Source organism: Cricetulus griseus, chromosome 2 (assembly GCF_003668045.3).
Source record: "Cricetulus griseus strain 17A/GY chromosome 2, alternate assembly CriGri-PICRH-1.0, whole genome shotgun sequence".
Lineage (NCBI taxonomy): Eukaryota > Metazoa > Chordata > Mammalia > Rodentia > Cricetidae > Cricetulus > Cricetulus griseus.
In genome coordinates, this window is record NC_048595.1 from 454794742 (window position 1) to 454811241 (window position 16500).

The following is a 16500-nucleotide window of genomic DNA, read 5'->3' on the forward strand; positions in this document are numbered from 1 at the left end:
TCACAGAGATTCGCCCACCTCTGCCTCCTGAGTGTTGAGAATTAAAGATGTGCTCCACACCTTTTCATCCCTAGCATGCTAACTGTTCAAAGTCCTCGTTTCACATTTGAAATGCAAACCTCCGTAAAGCCAACAACCAGGGCCAATATGGGCCTGGACTTGACCTGAAGGGCACAGCTTGCTTTCCCAGCAGTGCCAGAACTGAGTTCAGGGGCTGCAGACTGAGCAGGCACAGGTGAGAGGAACCACATGGTCTGCATGGTGAGGAAGACCTGGTGAACACAGCTTACCCAACTCTCCACCCGGAGTTCCTTTCCAACTCTTTGCCAGCTGCTGGAATGCAATTATCTCAAAGAAAACAATGTACAAGAAAAAAGTTTTTTTTCTCAAATGGCTGTTGAATTTATTTCCTTGATCAGTAACGATCCTGGCAAAAGTTAGTTAACCAACATTGAGACATTTGTAATGAAATACTAATTTAAAAAACCCATGATACCTTGATAGAAATTAGAGTTTACACAAACAAAAAGAAGTCTTCACTATTGCCAGCAAATGTAAAACGAATGCAGTATGCCTGACAGGACGCAGCAGGGCACTTGTACGCTTATATTTGACACTTGACCTATTTCCAGTCACCATACTATCTTCTCTCCAGATTTAAAAAAATAGTGTGCTGATTTCTATAACAAAGCTTTTTTTTTTTTTTGTCCGTACAAAAATCAAATAATGGCCAACAAGTCACAACAGTGCAATAGGTAGAGGCTTAAAAAAAAAAAAAAAAAAAAGAATTGCATCAAATAGGTGCTGAAATAAATACTAACTGGGGAGGCTAGAGCCCTCGTGTGGGTTTGTCTTCAGAGCCACAGGGGAGCTCCCAGGGAGGCCACTCATCTGACAGTAAAACCCAATCTGGCCGGCTGCCTAAGAGTCAGGCCTCCCAGACACCTTGGTGCAGTCACCTGACCTGGGAGCAAAAATCAGGTGGAATGGGTGGCAGCTGTCCCTTTCCCACTGCTCAGTGTTGTCCGAGGGAGTCCTTGAGCAGCTCCTTGAGATGAGGACAGAGTGGAAACTTTTGCAGGAGAGCATCTCTACATGGCTTATCCTGGCAGAGTTGTGCACACCCGAGCCCAAGCAAGCAACTGAAATCATTCTGGTTTCTTGGAAGATCAGTTGTGTAAAAGGTTTCTGGTTTGAGCATCCATTGTGTTAATGCCTCAGGGTCAAGGTGGTCACCTCTGACCACCTGAGTGAAAAGGCCTTTGCTGACCCCTGGCAGTGACTGACTGGGCCTGCACTGCCGAGTCTGGTAGCAGGCTCCACAGGTAACCTGTCTGCAACCAAACTAGGCCATCTTGATGACTCACACTGATCGTGAAAGCAAAGTGGTACAGGGCCGGTAAAGGAACACCCAGTCAGAAAATCTGAAGCAGCTCCCCACTGAACAATCTGCACCAAAAGGTGTGGAAGGCACAAACAAGAGTGGCCAGAGCCCCTGTGGGCCGGCGAGACCACGAGTGTCCACAAGGCAGGTGCAGAAGCGGCCTGGTTTGGTTCCCACCCTTCCACAAGAGATCCTGATTCTGCTGTGATTAAAAAAAAAAAAAAAAAGCAAAGACAGACGATTTTTTGGTTTAAAAAGAAGCCACTCAAAGGTTAAAATAGTTATTTTTAACAAAGAAAATTAATTTTCCAATAAGCTGACACTATCTGGAAACTTGTGTGTCCCCTGTAAGCCCCTGTATGTCCACTGCTTCACCCTCCCAGGACCTGAGCCTGACGTGGAGCCAGACGTGTGCAAGAGGAGATCTGAGAAGCTCCACAGACAGCGAGAAGAGCAGCAGTCAGCTCACTCGCTTACAGTAAGATGCACAGGGCCCAGCAGGCAGTTCAGATGGGTGTCTCTTTCCGGTCTTTGCTGGGGGAGGGCTTCACCTGCTCCTTAGCTGCTTTGACCTCGAGGACACCGTCACAGGGCGGTGGGCCTATGCCCCCTCGCCTCTCAGGCTCCTCCTCCTCCTGCAGCTGCTGCTCAGACTTGGCTCGCTGCATCTGGAGCAGTCGGAGCTGCACGCGCAGCTCAATGATGGCCTCACGCTCCTCGTGGACTGCCTGGTTCAGGTGGTTGTTCTTTATCTTAGGAGTGACAAAAAGGGCAGTTACCTCTTCTGCAGGGTCAGAAGGACAAGGAACCAGGGCAGAGCACAGGCTGCAAGCCACCCCAGAGAAGGATCTAGTTCTGTTTCAGCCACCCTGGCTGGTGCAACCAAAGACACAAGCATGAATATGCAAATGTTATATAAATACAGCTCAGAATGGGTGAGAATGTATACACTGCCTGAGGTTTTACCCAAGAGTAAATACATCTAGATATCAAGGTACCCACAGTTATTTTAGGAAGTGTTTCATCGTTTAAATGGGCTTATTTTTCCCCTTACAGCCTTCAAGGAGAGTACAAAGCTAATTTTAGCAGCAATTAGGAGAGGGAATTGGAGCTGGGATAAAAGCTGAGATTCTTGTCCATGTCAAAATCTGTCTTTATGACTACATCTGAAATGTTCTACTTAAAGTCTGTTGGAAACCACAATCACTTCTAAGTGACGAACACTCATTCAGCAGTTTGGGTAATTCAAGAGTAGCTAATCCCAGGTTCTTGGCAGCATGTTTCTGGCAGCAACTGCCTGCATCCATCAGAGCCCTGTCTTCATCCTTAGTATTTCCCAGCATCCTAAGCAGCCGGGTGTGCCATGTGACTAGACCTTTGTTCAAATGAGGTATGAGGATAAGTCCTACTTGTACACTTTGACAAGACACTGGGTGTGCCTGAACGCTTCCCTTCCCTACTGAGCAGCCACTGTGGCCCCAAGCGAGAAAGCGCTGATTAACAGGCCTCGAAATCCGCACAATAAACATTACTCTAAGTCTGCCATTCATCCCCTGTGCAGTAAAACAGAGAGATTAATCTAAGTTGCCAATGTGGTCTAAACAACAGAATCTCCAGCCACCCATGGCTCACCCCTGCTCTTCTTCCCCTTTTGTTTTAAGCATGGTCTCACTCTGTAGACCAGGCTGGTCTCAGTCTCACAGAGAGCTACTGCCTCTGCCTCCTGAGTGCTGGCATCACTTAACAGGTACAGGTGTGTCCACATGGAGATCAGAGGATAGCCTGGCCTGCAGGAGGGAGCTGTCTTCTTCTAAGTCAGGCCCTCAGGCTTCAGAGCAGCAGCAGGGTCACCTGCAGGGCCACCTCCAGGGGTCCCTTTTCCTTTCCTGAAGGACAGATTCCTGCTGCAACAGGTGTATCCGCCCCTAACACTGCCAACTCTCCACACAGGCAGTGGATGGGCAGAGGTCCTGGGCAGAGATCCTGGGCAATTCTTAGATTCTTTTTAATTTTATTTATTTTTATTTTGTGTGCACTGGTGTTTTGCCTGCATGTATGTATAGATGTGAGCTGCCATGTGGGTGCTGGGAATTGAACCCAGGTCCCCTGTGGATGCCAGGAATTGAACCTAGGCCCTCTGGAAGAGCTGCCAGGGCTCTTAACCGCTGAGCCAACTCTCCGTCCCCTAAAATGATTGTTTTCATATCTTCTGTTGTTGTTTTTGAGCCCAACTGTCCTGAAATCACTGTGGACCAGGTTGGCTGCTAACTCAGAAATCTACCTGCCTCACTCATTAGTGCTAAGATTATAGGCATGAACCCCTAAAAGCCCAGCTTCTGAGCAAATCTTGACTCCCATGTGGGCATGGCTATGCTTTGCTTGTCAGTTCAGTGACTGAATGAAGCAAGCTGTCCCTCTAACAAATTGGGGATAAGAAAGGAGATCACGTACATCAGCCCTTCCCTTCCCAGCAAGCTGCTGCCCGGGGCTTTCTATCACACCTACTACAAGGTGTGACAAGGACTTCAAGACAACTGTCCCTCACTTCACCATCCCATCCCATCTTCTCCAGTGGGAAGACCAGACCATGAAGAGCTGCTAGGGTCAGGGACACCCACTTTTTAAAGACTCCAAAGAGAAAGGTCCCTTTGTACACTAACGTCAAGGTTACCACACTTCAAGCAGCTAAGAATTGGCTGGGCAAGAATGCACTTGGCCTCCTCTCTACAAGTCTGCAGTGGGAAAATAGGTGGTCGGGAGCACATTAAAAATGACTGGTTTCAGCCGGGCGTTGGTGGCACACGCCTTTAATCCCAGCACTTGGGAGGCAGAGGCAGGCGGATCTCTGTGAGTTCGAGGCCAGCCTGGTCTACAAGAGCTAGTGCCCGGACAGCATCCAAAGCCACAGAGAAACCCTGTCTTGGAAAAAAAAAAAAACAAAAAAAAAAACAACTGTGTTCTGACTGTTGCCCTCCCAAACTTACTTCCAGCTCCTCATTCTGCCTCTGTAGGTCTCCCAGAATGACCTGCAGCTCCTCCTCGTCTTCGCTCTCGCTCTCGCTCTCAGAAGAGTACTCTTCAGTCTCACTCCGGCCGTGCTGCTGGCGACTGTGAGAAGACAAAGGGAACTTCACTGTGGCTTGGTGGCCAGCTCTCTGAGGTCCACCCATGCTGTTCTCAGACTTGGTAAGAAGCTTGAGGTGATGGGTTTCAGACATGTTTGCAGGAGGGTTTAAACATTCTACCCCCATTTAGACAACCCAGCGGAACGCCCGCCCCCTTTACCTCTGTATCTCGGCGATCTCAGCGCGGAGGCGTTCGATCTCCTCCTTCTCCGAGGCGATCTGACGCCGCAGAAACTGCTCCATGGCTAGGAGCTCCTCCTGCTCAGTCAGGATCTCATTTTCCTGAAACGATTGCAGAGCACCCTTCCAAGTTCTGGTAGAGGAAACGCCACCTTTCCAGGGTCGCCCACCCTGCTCAGTGCTGAACACAAGTTACCTCAACCAAAGCCACACTATTTCCTCAGAATCAGCCGAGTTACACGAAGCTGTTTTGAGAACATGTAGACTCTCCCTATGAGCCTACCACCCAAGACCAGGGGGCAAAGGTCAACCTGCCTCAGCTTCCTGGGGGCTGACCAGAGTACTCAGCAGTTAGGAGTACTTGCTCTTCTTCCAGAGACGCCGCCCCCCCCCCCCCCCCAGCTCCCAGCACTCACACTGGAGAACCCACAACAACATGTAAGTCCAGCTTAAGGAGATCTAACACCCTCTTCTGGCCCAGCAGGCACCTGAACATACACACCTGAACAACACATACACACAGATAAATAAACACAATCTAAAACCCGTCTACTCTGACTCCCTGTCTCTCGGGGTTAGGGGTCACCAGGAACAGAAGAGCCCAAGAGATGATGTGTGGCTGGTCTCACGGCAGATGTAAGGCAGACCAGAGAGAGAGAGAGAGAGAGAGAGAGAGGGAGAGAGAGAGGGAGAGAGGGAGGATGGGAGGTCACAGGTCTTCCTCTCGGCATCAGCCATGCCCTCCAGACACAGACAGCAAGAACTCCACAGATAATCACACACAGAGTCCCTGTTGCTCGAATCCAAGTCTTCCACCCTGGAAAGCAGTCAGCAGGAATGAGGAGCTGCAGGAACAGCTTCAGCATCCTTCTAAAGAGGAGCCACGTGGCCATGCCCCATAAGGACTGAAAGGCTATCAGGCACCTCTCCTTTGCCTCAGGGTACCTACGTATGGAGGTAACACTCCAAGAAATCTCAGACGGAAAATCTTTAAGGTAGTAAACCAGAACTTTATTCTCTCCTGTAAATCAAGAAAAATGCCTACAACATGAACTTGTGTGGACTGATCAAGACTAAGAAACTAGGTAGCTTCTCCTCCACACAACAATTCAACAAACACAGCACAGGGTAAGTCCTTGGGAGTCACTTTACAATTCTGGTTTAAAAAGTCTATAGTTGAGCTTCTATTTGGAAAATGGCCAATAAATGACTTCAGAAATGAAAAGAGTTTAGCTTACCTGGGCAAGCAGGATATTTATAACTTCCTCGTTTTCATTCATTTCTTCTTTGGAAACGTCCTCTTTTGAAAGGCTGGCTATCTCCTGTGCAATCTTGGTCTCACACTCCTGTCAAAGATGACAAACGACCAACTGTTGAGCCGGTGTGTAAAACATTCACAAACCAAAATTAAAGAAAACCCTAGCAGCAGTCAGGTGCCCTGTGTGACATGATGGAAGGACATTTGCTAACTGGACTTAGGATATAATTTGGGTAGAACCAGGCGTGGTAGTGCACTTTATTAACCCTAGAACTTAGGAGGCAGAGGCCTGGGGATCTCAGTGAGTTTGAGGCCAGCCTGGTCTACAGAGTGAGTTCCAAGAACAGCCAGGATGACATAGAAAGACCCTGTCACCAAAAAACACAGACACAGAACAAAAGAGAGTATAATGTGGGTAGAGACGGCAAGGTGGCTCAGTGGTAAAGACACTCGCTGTCAAGAAGCCAGACACCCGGAGTCCATCCTTCCCCAGGACCATGTGGTGGAGAGCACCGATTCCTCCAAGCTGTCCTTGGTCGTCCACACGGGTGCCTGGCATGTCCATACCCGTGTGCACTCTCACACACACATAAATAATTAAAAAGCTTAAAGTAAGAAAAGAACACACCAGGGTTCCCTTGGTCTGTGGCTGCACTATGAAAAATGCTCACTTCTGATGAATATGCTCACCAGTTGTGGACCACGCTCGATGTCTTGCAGGGAGCTACCAGGGCTGCCAATCCTAAGGGCCTGATTGAACTCGTTTTACCAAATATATTCAACCAAGGAACCACAGCCACCACCCTATGTTAGGAAAGGTCCCCTCAGCTCTACTACCTGCTGATGCCCAGCAACCACAGACCTGCTGTCTGACTCTACAGCCCTTCTTCCCGTGTTTCTGCTGAACTGACTCAGCAGGTAGCTCTTCAGCTTCATACTTGGCTTTAAGATGCTTTGTCTCCTGTGTTGAGGGGAGTGTTGCCAAGTGACGGCCATGGCATGGATGAGCCTCAACTCCCTGATCCACTCAGGGTCCTCTACTTTTAGCTGTTATAAGCTCTTTACAATGTTCTGTGAAGGCCCATGGGTTGTTGTTCTCTTAGAGGATAAATTTCTGGGTTATACGATAAGTAATCACGTGTAAATTTATAAGAAAGTGCCAAGATGGTATCGTGGTTTAAATTGATACTACATTTTTTTCTTATTTTTAGTCTTTAATCCACTAATGATGCTACTTCTGTTTTTATGTCATTTCTCCTTCAAAGGTGAAGTCAACATGATGGGACCTGGGTTCACAGCAACAATGAATGGATAAATAAGAAGGAAGGAAGGAAGGAAGGAAGGAAGGAAGGAAGGAAGGAAGGAAGGAAAGAAGGAAGCAAAGAAAGGCCAGGCAGTGGCGGTGCAGCCTTTAATCCCAGCACTCGGGAAGCAGAGGCTGGCAGAGGCCAACCTGGTCTACAAAGCTACACAGAGAAACCCTGTCTCAAAAAACCAAACCCCCCCCCCCACTGCCGGGGAAAAAAAAAAAGGCAGCAAGCATCAGGAATGGTAGGAGAGGGAACCAACCTGATAAAATGAAGGTATCCATCCCCTTTTCATACTGCCTCAGGTTTCAATCCAAAATTCTGTGTGTATGTGTGCACCTGTATTTGGGTACTTGGGTGCATATGTGTAGAGGCTAGAGGCCATCTGTTGGGTGTCATTCCCCAATCAGTTCTCTACCTTATTTTTTGAGCCAATGTCTCTGACCGAACCTGGAACTCACAGACTGCTCTAGGGTAGCTGGCCTCACGGGTAGCTCTAGGGTAGGAGACACCTCTCCTGTCTCCACCTCCCCAGAGCTGGGATTACAAACATAAGTCATCGCATCTGGCTTTTATCTGGGTGCTGGGGACTGAATTCTGGTCCTTACTTTTGCAAAAGCAAGGACTTTGCCTTTTGCTGTCTCCATGCCCTACACCATGGTTCTTTTATTCAAAATAGATGTGCAACACGAGAAAGGAAAGCCCAGCCTCCACTAGCCATGTTCTAAGTCGTGACTCACAGCCCATGGAAACCCACTGCTGCAATCCAGCACTGGGGAGGCAAAGGCAGCAGAATCACGGTCATCCTGGCTATAGAACAAGTTTGAGAGTATCATGGGCCACATGAGATCCTATTAAAAAAAAAAAAAAAAAAAAAAAAAAAAAAGGATGGGAAACATAAGACAATCTTGTGAGCTGGGGAGAAAAGAACCATGCAAAGGGCTTCCCCTGGACTACATGTCCTGACACCTGGAGTGCAGGGCTAAGCACAACTATGCTCCCAACAAAGCCTGTGACCTTGAAGCAAAAGACTCAGGTGGCTCTTTGCATGCAACAATCCCCTACACCACTCTCCAAGTCTGAGAGGTGCCAACTAGAGAGCCACTTAAATCTTGTTGCTGGATCTGCATGAAGATTGCAAGATCTGCAGGGATGTATATTTCAGCCTTGGTGTGGCCAGGAATCTGAATCGAGCCCCACACACTAAACTAGTTCAGAATCCAAAGACGGCTTGTACGCTCTATAGGCAGCAGCTGCTGCACACAGTTCTTGCCCTGATGTGCAAAATCCTCCTGGGCCTTCAGCCCTGCATTTCCTCTCAAAACTCACACTTCTCTGCAATCTCCAAAGGTCTCACACCCAGCCTGCTTCTCACCCTTGGAAAGCTGTTTACAGACACAAACCAGGCAGGAAAAACAAAAAACAAAAAAAAAAAAAAACTTCTAAACTTAATGAAACATCTGATTTATACCAAGCTAAAATATGAGTAACACAGAACAACAAACAGTTATGTGAATAAATTTCCCACCAGACAGTTAACATCAACAGGCATGTATCTATTGCTTTTAAAGAAATAACTTACTGTAGTGCTCTGGAATATGACTTTAACTATGTAAAGGTGTGCTGCATTTGTTTGTGCTGAATTTGTTTTATTGGGTAAAGACATGTTATTGTTCCACCTTTCCTGCCTAAGGCACCTGGTTGGTCTAATAAGGAGCTGAACGGCCAATAGCCAGGCAGGAGAGGGACAGGCGGGGCTGGTGGGCGGAGAGAGTAAGGAGGAGGAACCTAGGTTGGAAAGAGGAGTGAGGGAGGAACAAAGGGAGAGGCCCTGGGGCTAGCCAGGCAGCAGCCAGCCAGCCAGACACATAGCAAGCAGGAAAACAGGACGTACAGGATGAAAGGAAGGTACACAGCCCCAAGGCAGAACACAGGTGAAGAGAAACAGGTTAAATTAAGTTATAGGAACCAGAGGGACAAGCCCAAATGAGAACGAGCATTCACCACTAATATTAAATCTCGAGTCATGATTTGGGGGCTGGCAGGGCATGGAAGGCTCTGCCTGCCACACTCTGCACCACACCAGACAGTAGCTCACTTGTCTTTTAGCTTCCCTCAGTTTTCTCTTCAGAGCAGTTAGAATCCTTTGTACTTCCCATAATCTTTCTTCTTTAGATAAGTCCTTTATCCCACCCTGCAGATCTCGATGTAAACAATTCAAAAGAAACTCCTAGAAAACAAAAGGACACGTGGCATGCTGTTCAGTGTCTTGTCATCTCAAAGCAGCACACACAACCCCCACGACACAGCAGCGCTGATTACTCTCTCCACGAGGCCAGCACTGACTTGCAAACCCATCCTCATTTGCTTCACCTGGGAATCAGACGCTCATCATTTGTGTCTAGCAGTTCAATAGCAATTAATTCACCTCCTTTATGTTTCTGCCTCACAGCAACTGCTAAGGAGACGCCAGCAGACAGAAAGCAGGCGTGTGGCCATGTTCATGCAAACACATGTATGCAACCCTCCTATCCAGGCTCTATCTTCCCGCTCTACACGGGCACACACTTACTGGGTTTCTTTTAGATAGCAAAGTACAACAGTGGGAAAGCTCAGGTTCTGAGCTAAATCTTGGTCACATAGTCTAGAAATTATGCCAGAGTAAATTACTAAACTTCCTTTCCACTATAGCACCTTGTCTAGAAAAAGAAACATTTTTGCGCTCCTGGCCGTGGGTGAGTCCTCCCCATGCACTATCTCCAACATTAACGCCAGAGCTCACCCGTTTAAGGTGAGAATACCAAGGCTTTAAAACACTGAACAACTGGCCAAAAGTCAGCGTGACAGGAGTTTGAAATCAGTTCTTACAGTGTAAGAGCCTACGCCATTTCTGCCATGGTTGTTTACTTACATGGTGTGAACTAGGACCAGCTGAAAATGCGCCTCAAAGGGAGGAGTATAGGGCTTGCATAAGGCCCTGGACTGCACCCCCAGGGCCGCACAGAACTGAGTGTGTACCAAAACCTCTGCATCAAGAGGTAGAGGCAGGAGCTCATCGCCTCCTGACCACAGCTCCTCCCTGTGGCCAGCACAGAAGCAGGCAGGGAGAGTAAGGAGAGGGACGGGGTCAAGGCGGGGCCAAGTACACACCTGTCTCCTGATCTCTTCCTTGATGCCTGCCTGGGTCTCTGGCAGTGTGGGCATCGTTGCCATGTTGGACCAACGCAGAGGTCTTGTCACTTGCTTTAGGACCACAGTGCCAAAGAGCTCTTGCACGTGTGTGAAGAGCACATACAGGACACGGTTGCTGATCTGCAGAAAACAGGTTCAGAGTTTAAAAAACTGCTGGGCAGTCTTTACTCCACCTGCACCAGTCACAGCACATCCTTTATTAACCCTGTACAGAGGAAGGAAGTCTCTGAAGCAGGGACAAAACGGGCTACTAACTAACCATCAACTAAGAAGGAAATAGGAAAGCCTGGCTTAAACATGTACTCAAGCACCATAAGGGGGAAAGCCCGTGCAGGGTACAAAATATTACCATCAATTAGCAGTGTCTAATAACCATTTCCATCGTATTCTGAGAGCTCTCTGAATACAGGAGGAGGTGGAGCCCCTTCTTCTGGTGCACACATGCACCAGTGTTCCATGGCTTCCCAGGCTAGGAAGCCAGTACTGCAGGATGGCTCAACAACTAAAAAAAGACATGTTTTCCTTGCTCAAACTTTCTCTTACAATCCCCCTGGAGCTTCTGTGGCCCAGGCATCCACCTTATGGCAATGTTGAGTAACAACATAGTATTGAGCAAATTCTGAAACCCAGGCTAACAAAAATGATATCTGAGAAATTTAAGAAACAGTTGTTTCCCCTGGTGATGGTGGCGCACGCCTTTAATCTAGTACTCAGGAGACAGAAGCAGGTGGATCTCTGTGAGTTCCAGGACAGCCAGGGCTACACAGAGAAACCCTGTCTCCAAAAACAAAACAAAAATTAGAGCTACTGTCTCCTTCATTCTTTTGACACAGAAAAGTGTCCTTACTGTAAAGGCAAACTCAGTCTTTGATAGCATCACTGAGCAGTGATGGAGAGACAGGAGGCGGAGGCCAGGAAGGTGGCTTGGTCACTAAAGTATCTATCGTGCAGGCCAGGAGGCCCAAGTTCAACCTCCATAATCCACGGGGACATGGCAGTGCACAGTTGTAATCCCAGTGCTGGGAGGCAGGGACAGGAAGGTCCCTGCAGCTTGCTGGCCAGCCAGTGGGGAAAAAAGGTGGATGGTTGGTGTTTAAGAACAATACTCGAGTTTGTCCTACAACCTCCACACAAATATGCACACATCGACACGTACAGCCACACACACACACACACACACACACACACACACACACGTTAAGTCCCACATAGGAACTTGAACGCACATATACAAAAGGATGCCAGATATGTATGCCAGGCTTGTCCATTATTTGCCTTCTTGGATTCACCGTTTCACACGCAGCTCAGCATCAGACTCCTGCTAATTTCCCTGTGTCAGTACAAAAGGGGTGTGTAGCCAGAACGCATACCTGGACGGTTGGGCTAAGCACTATGGAGATGTTCTGGATATTCATCTTCGTCTCCAGCTCCTTTGCAATCACATGGTCCATGTGTACAATGAGCCAGGAAATCAGAAGGTGGTTACACTCAGGCAGCTCCTTGAGCAAGCGCTGAAATTCCTGCACTTTCTCTGTCTCCGTGGCCCTCCCACAAGCCTCTTCGAAACGCGGCATAAGCTCTTTGGTAAGCAAATTCTCCGGAAGGTCTCGCAAATACTGCTTCAGCAGACTGGCTACAGTGTTAGGTTCATACTCTTCCAAGTTTGGAGACTCCTCCCGGTCATAGGCTGCTTTTAGCTCATCTACCTTTGATTTGATTCCTAAAAACATGAAATTGACAAGAGAGAGAACAGAAGAAATCAGACATGCTGCAGAGAATCGGGGCCAGCTAGTAATGTGGCTCACAGCTGTAACTCAGCACTCAGAGGCTGAGGCAAGAGGACTACTGCCTGGTTAAGGCCAGCCTGGGCTACATAACAATGCGGGCAGAGAGGAGACACACTGTCACAGATGAAAGAGTACACATGCAAGCCATCAGCAGGAGACCTCCCCCACGGAGCCCTCACAGACAAGAGACAATCCATCAGGAATGAGGGATTCTCCAAAAGATGCAAGTATCAAAGACAGATCAGAAACAAAAGACTCTTTGAGCAAAGCTACAGAAAATTTTCAGAGAAACTTGCACCCCCAAAAAATGTCTTCAGATCATGTGGGAAATAGCTTCTATACCTGTGTAAACCTTTAAAACATTTCAATACATAATAAATACTTAGAAATCATATTTACAACTTTGTGTTTAACTTTATATGGAAGTAAGGAATTACAAACTTAAATGCACTGTGTGTTTTACTTTCTATAGAATAGTAGCAATGCAGCATTTTATCTACTGGGTCATATTAAATGTTATCCCAAACATCAAATCTATCTGCTGGAAAGAATATGAACCAATTAAGTGGAAAATTTGCTTAATATTTCTCTTTGTTCTAGACATGTATGACTCTCCTGCCCCATGAAGAGACGTGTGGTCAAAGGGCAGCACAAAAGTAACCTTCTACGCAACAGAATGGCTGGTGCAGACACTGCCCAGCTTGGGACCTGAACCCCAGGTTAGCACAAAACTCGTGCTGCTTTTGAAGGAAGAAATCTCTGTACTTCTAAATAATGTACAGGTTGCTAGATTTTAGATATCCAATATGAAACACATTCTGACCAAGTATGAACTACAATGGTCACATAAGCTCTGTAGATGAAGGGGTCACCAGTTTCGTTGACATCTGCAGTAACTGTGTACACCTGACACAGCATTCACATTCAGGGCCCAGCTACTTAGAAAATGACACTTCTCATCTCTAGTCAGGCTCAGGAAACACAGGACAAGGCTGTGTCATTAACCATATCTCTTGGCTGAGGCTTCCTTCAACAGATCTCAGCCTCCCCACCACTGGGCCCAGGGAGAAGACATGACAGGCTTGGCACACCACCCCAGTAAGTGACACAGCCCATACGCTTCACTCCGCCCCGTCGCTGCAAGCGAAATTAAAGTGAAGTGTCTGCGATACCTGAAACCCTGTAGACGCCTTCACACTTCATGCCATGCTTCTCCATGAAGTCTATACACTCACGGAAGACAGCTGGCAGGCGAACGCCATCGTACATCATGGTCCTCTCGACCGCATCAGCCAGCGGAACGCCAAAAATGGGCCTGAGACTCGGAACATCGACCTGAGGCACCTCGGGCTCCTGTATGGGCTTTTTCTTTTTCTTCTTTTCCTTCCACTGTTTAACGACGTCGGCCGCCGTCAAGTCTTTAGATTTCTTTTCTTTATGCTTGTCCTCCTTGTGCTTTTCTTCTTTGGGTTTTTCTTTGATTTTAAAATCCTTCTCCTTCTTTTTAGAGAAGCTGGGTTTCTTGAACACATGGATTCCCTTGGACCTCTTCATCTTGGACGGACTTTCGGCTTCATCTCCAGAGCTGTCTTCCTGGAAGGCGGCATAGCCTTCAGCTGCCAAAGAAATGCAGTCCATAAAATCAATCATGCTTTCAAAGTCAACTGTCCGCATGCTTCCTGAATGCAGCTTTCCCCTCTGGGGCCTCCAGAAAACCATCCAAAAAAAGTCTGTGACAGCCAATAACCACAAGAGGGCAGCAGACAGCAGCTATCCTCTCAGTAACACCATATGCGAGCAGAGTTCTGAGACACCAAGAACACACACAAAGCAATGTTATGTTTCATGAAACATAACATTGCTGCTGCTGCTGCTACTGAGCTACCCTGCCTGTTTGTCCCTCTAACGGGAGGCACACATGAAGCGAGAACATCTGAGATCAGCACGTTGGTTTGTGTGTGTGCCACCTTTGCTCCCCCTCCCATTACTCCCTTTCTGGGAAAACTGGAGCGGGGCACACAGACCCTTTAAACTGAAGGCTGAGTGTGATTATTCCCTCACTTTGGCTGACACATTAGAAGTAATTCCTGCATTCTGACAAAGACACTAACTGCCTTAACACCAACTGAGAACTGCCAGTTTGCTTTGGTTCTCGTTTGTTTCTAGGATGAAGTCAGTCTCACTGAGCACAGATAACAACCCTGCATCAGCCTCGGGAACAGTTCAACTAAAGCATGTGTGCACCGCTCACCTGGCTGTCTCTTTATAGTCCGACATGCCTCTGACTGTCCTGAAACTCACTGTGTAGACCAAGCTGGCATCCAACTCAAACAGATCTGCCTGCCTCTGCCTTGGAGTGCACCACAGTGCCTGGGAAATGTTTTCATATTATTATTTTATGTGTGTGTTCACATCAATGTGTGTTACACGTGCCTATGGCAGCCAGAAGAGGGCATCAGGTCCCCTGGAGCTGGAGTCATGGTGGTGTGAGGTTCTGGAAGAGCCTCAAGCTCTCAGGAAGCAGAGACAGGGGCATCTCTGAGTTGGAGGTGCTCCAGTCCAGGACAGTCAGGATTACACATAGAAACCCCATTGCGAATGACCAAAAGCAAAAAAATCTTAAGAGCAAACACTATGATGTAAAGCTGACCCATAGCTGCAGGATCCCCACGACTCAGGACAGCAGGACAGCCGAGTCTCTATGAGGGTCCAGTATTGACACTGCAGCGAAGCCAGAGGCTTTGACCTCACCTAAGGACTCATTGCAAAGAACATTCACAGGCCAAGCGGTTTGGGCAAAAGGGTGTACCGTGCGATACGTCATAACTTCCAAGGCCACTAGGAAGAACAAATGGTGTGCGGTGGAGATGCAGGAAGGATGGAGGGGCAGAGTGGCCATTAGAACGCGGCTGACAGCGACAGGAAGGCCACTGCCCAGGGGTCCACCAGCTTTGTTTCTTTGTTTTCCTCCTTTTCTACTTTTTATTTCAAAGATTTATTTACTATTATACAGTGTCTTCTGTCTACAGGTCAGAAGAGGGCACCAGATCTCATTACAGGCGGCTGTGAGCCACCATGTGGTTTCTGGGAACTGAATTTAGGACCTTGGGAAGAACAGCCATTGATCTTAACCTCTGAGCCATCTCTCCAGCCCCTTACTTTATTTTATTTTTTATTTACTTTTGAGAGGAGGCTACAAGGGTGGAAGGTGGGCATGGAAGGACTGGGAAATGAATGGGACTGGGGTACATGATGTGAAATATCCAAAGATTAATACAAATTGTTATAATTTTTTAAATAAAATGAAAATCAGTACTTACTCCTTTTTTCTTTTTTCTTAAATTTCCCTTTTTTCTTCCCATGGTCTTTCTCATCATCCGACACTATGTCAGGGGGCTCGTGGAGGATGTCATGAGGAGGCGAGGGCTCACCCGTCCGGTACAATCCAGGAAATTTTGTAGGGCTGATCTCCTCAGAGCTGGGGGTCCGGGTCAGCCCACTGCCATGCTCCGCCCTGCGGTGTTCACTAGGGCTGCTGGTGGGGGGCAGGAAGCACTCGGTCATGCTGATGCCCTGGCAGGAAAGGGAAGCTGTCCTCTGTTACCTACCCATCACACCTGCAGGGAAGAAGGCGCCTGCAGTCAGCACACACCACCCGACAATCAGAACCGCTGTGGACACTCAGCCACGAACCCTGCATTCACTAAGGAGCCCCCCCCCCCATCTTGTATCACAAGGTACATTCCAGGGGTCATATACCTCAGTTCTCAGAACTCAGATGCCTGTAATCCATGCAGTCAGAAGCTGAGCTACATGTCTGAGGCCAACCTAAGCAACACCGCAAATCCCAGACTATTTTGGGCTACACAGGGAGCCCCTGTCTCAAACAAAGAAGTAGGAATAATGAGCTCCTTTTGGAAACAACATCTCTGGATGCAGTGGTGGCGCACGCCTTTGATCCCTGCACTCAGGCTGAGGCAGGCAGATCTCTGTGAGTCTCAGGCCAGCCTGGTCTATAGAGTGAGTGCCAGGACAGCCACTAGAGACATTGTCTTTTAAAAAATTACTTAAACCAAGCGTTGGTGGCGCATGCCTTCAATCCCAGCACTCAGGAGGCAGAGGCAAGCGGATCTCTGTGAGGTCGAGACCAGCGTGGTCTGCAGAGCGAATTCCAGGACAGGCTCCAAAGCTACAGAGAGAAACCCTGTCTCGAAAAACCTAAATAAATAAATACTTAAATAAATAAATTTAAAAAGAACTCACCAAT

General features: G+C 47.8%; 1 protein-coding gene across 1 annotated transcript in view; it reads right to left on the reverse strand.

Annotated features, from left to right (window-relative positions):
* Positions 1-763: 763 nt before the first annotated feature.
* Ralbp1 (ralA binding protein 1) overlaps positions 764-16500 on the reverse strand; it is a 30703-nt gene continuing 14966 nt past the window's right edge. The window contains exons 2-10 of the mRNA XM_027397768.2: positions 15554-15850; positions 13406-13849; positions 11817-12166; positions 10405-10566; positions 9353-9484; positions 5928-6035; positions 4670-4791; positions 4369-4492; positions 764-2136 (exon numbers count right to left, since the gene is read on the reverse strand). Of these exons, the coding sequence (XP_027253569.1) occupies positions 1891-2136; positions 4369-4492; positions 4670-4791; positions 5928-6035; positions 9353-9484; positions 10405-10566; positions 11817-12166; positions 13406-13849; positions 15554-15797 (1932 nt within the window). The 5' untranslated portion in view covers positions 15798-15850 and the 3' untranslated portion in view covers positions 764-1890. The remainder of the gene's footprint in view (positions 2137-4368; positions 4493-4669; positions 4792-5927; positions 6036-9352; positions 9485-10404; positions 10567-11816; positions 12167-13405; positions 13850-15553; positions 15851-16500) is intronic.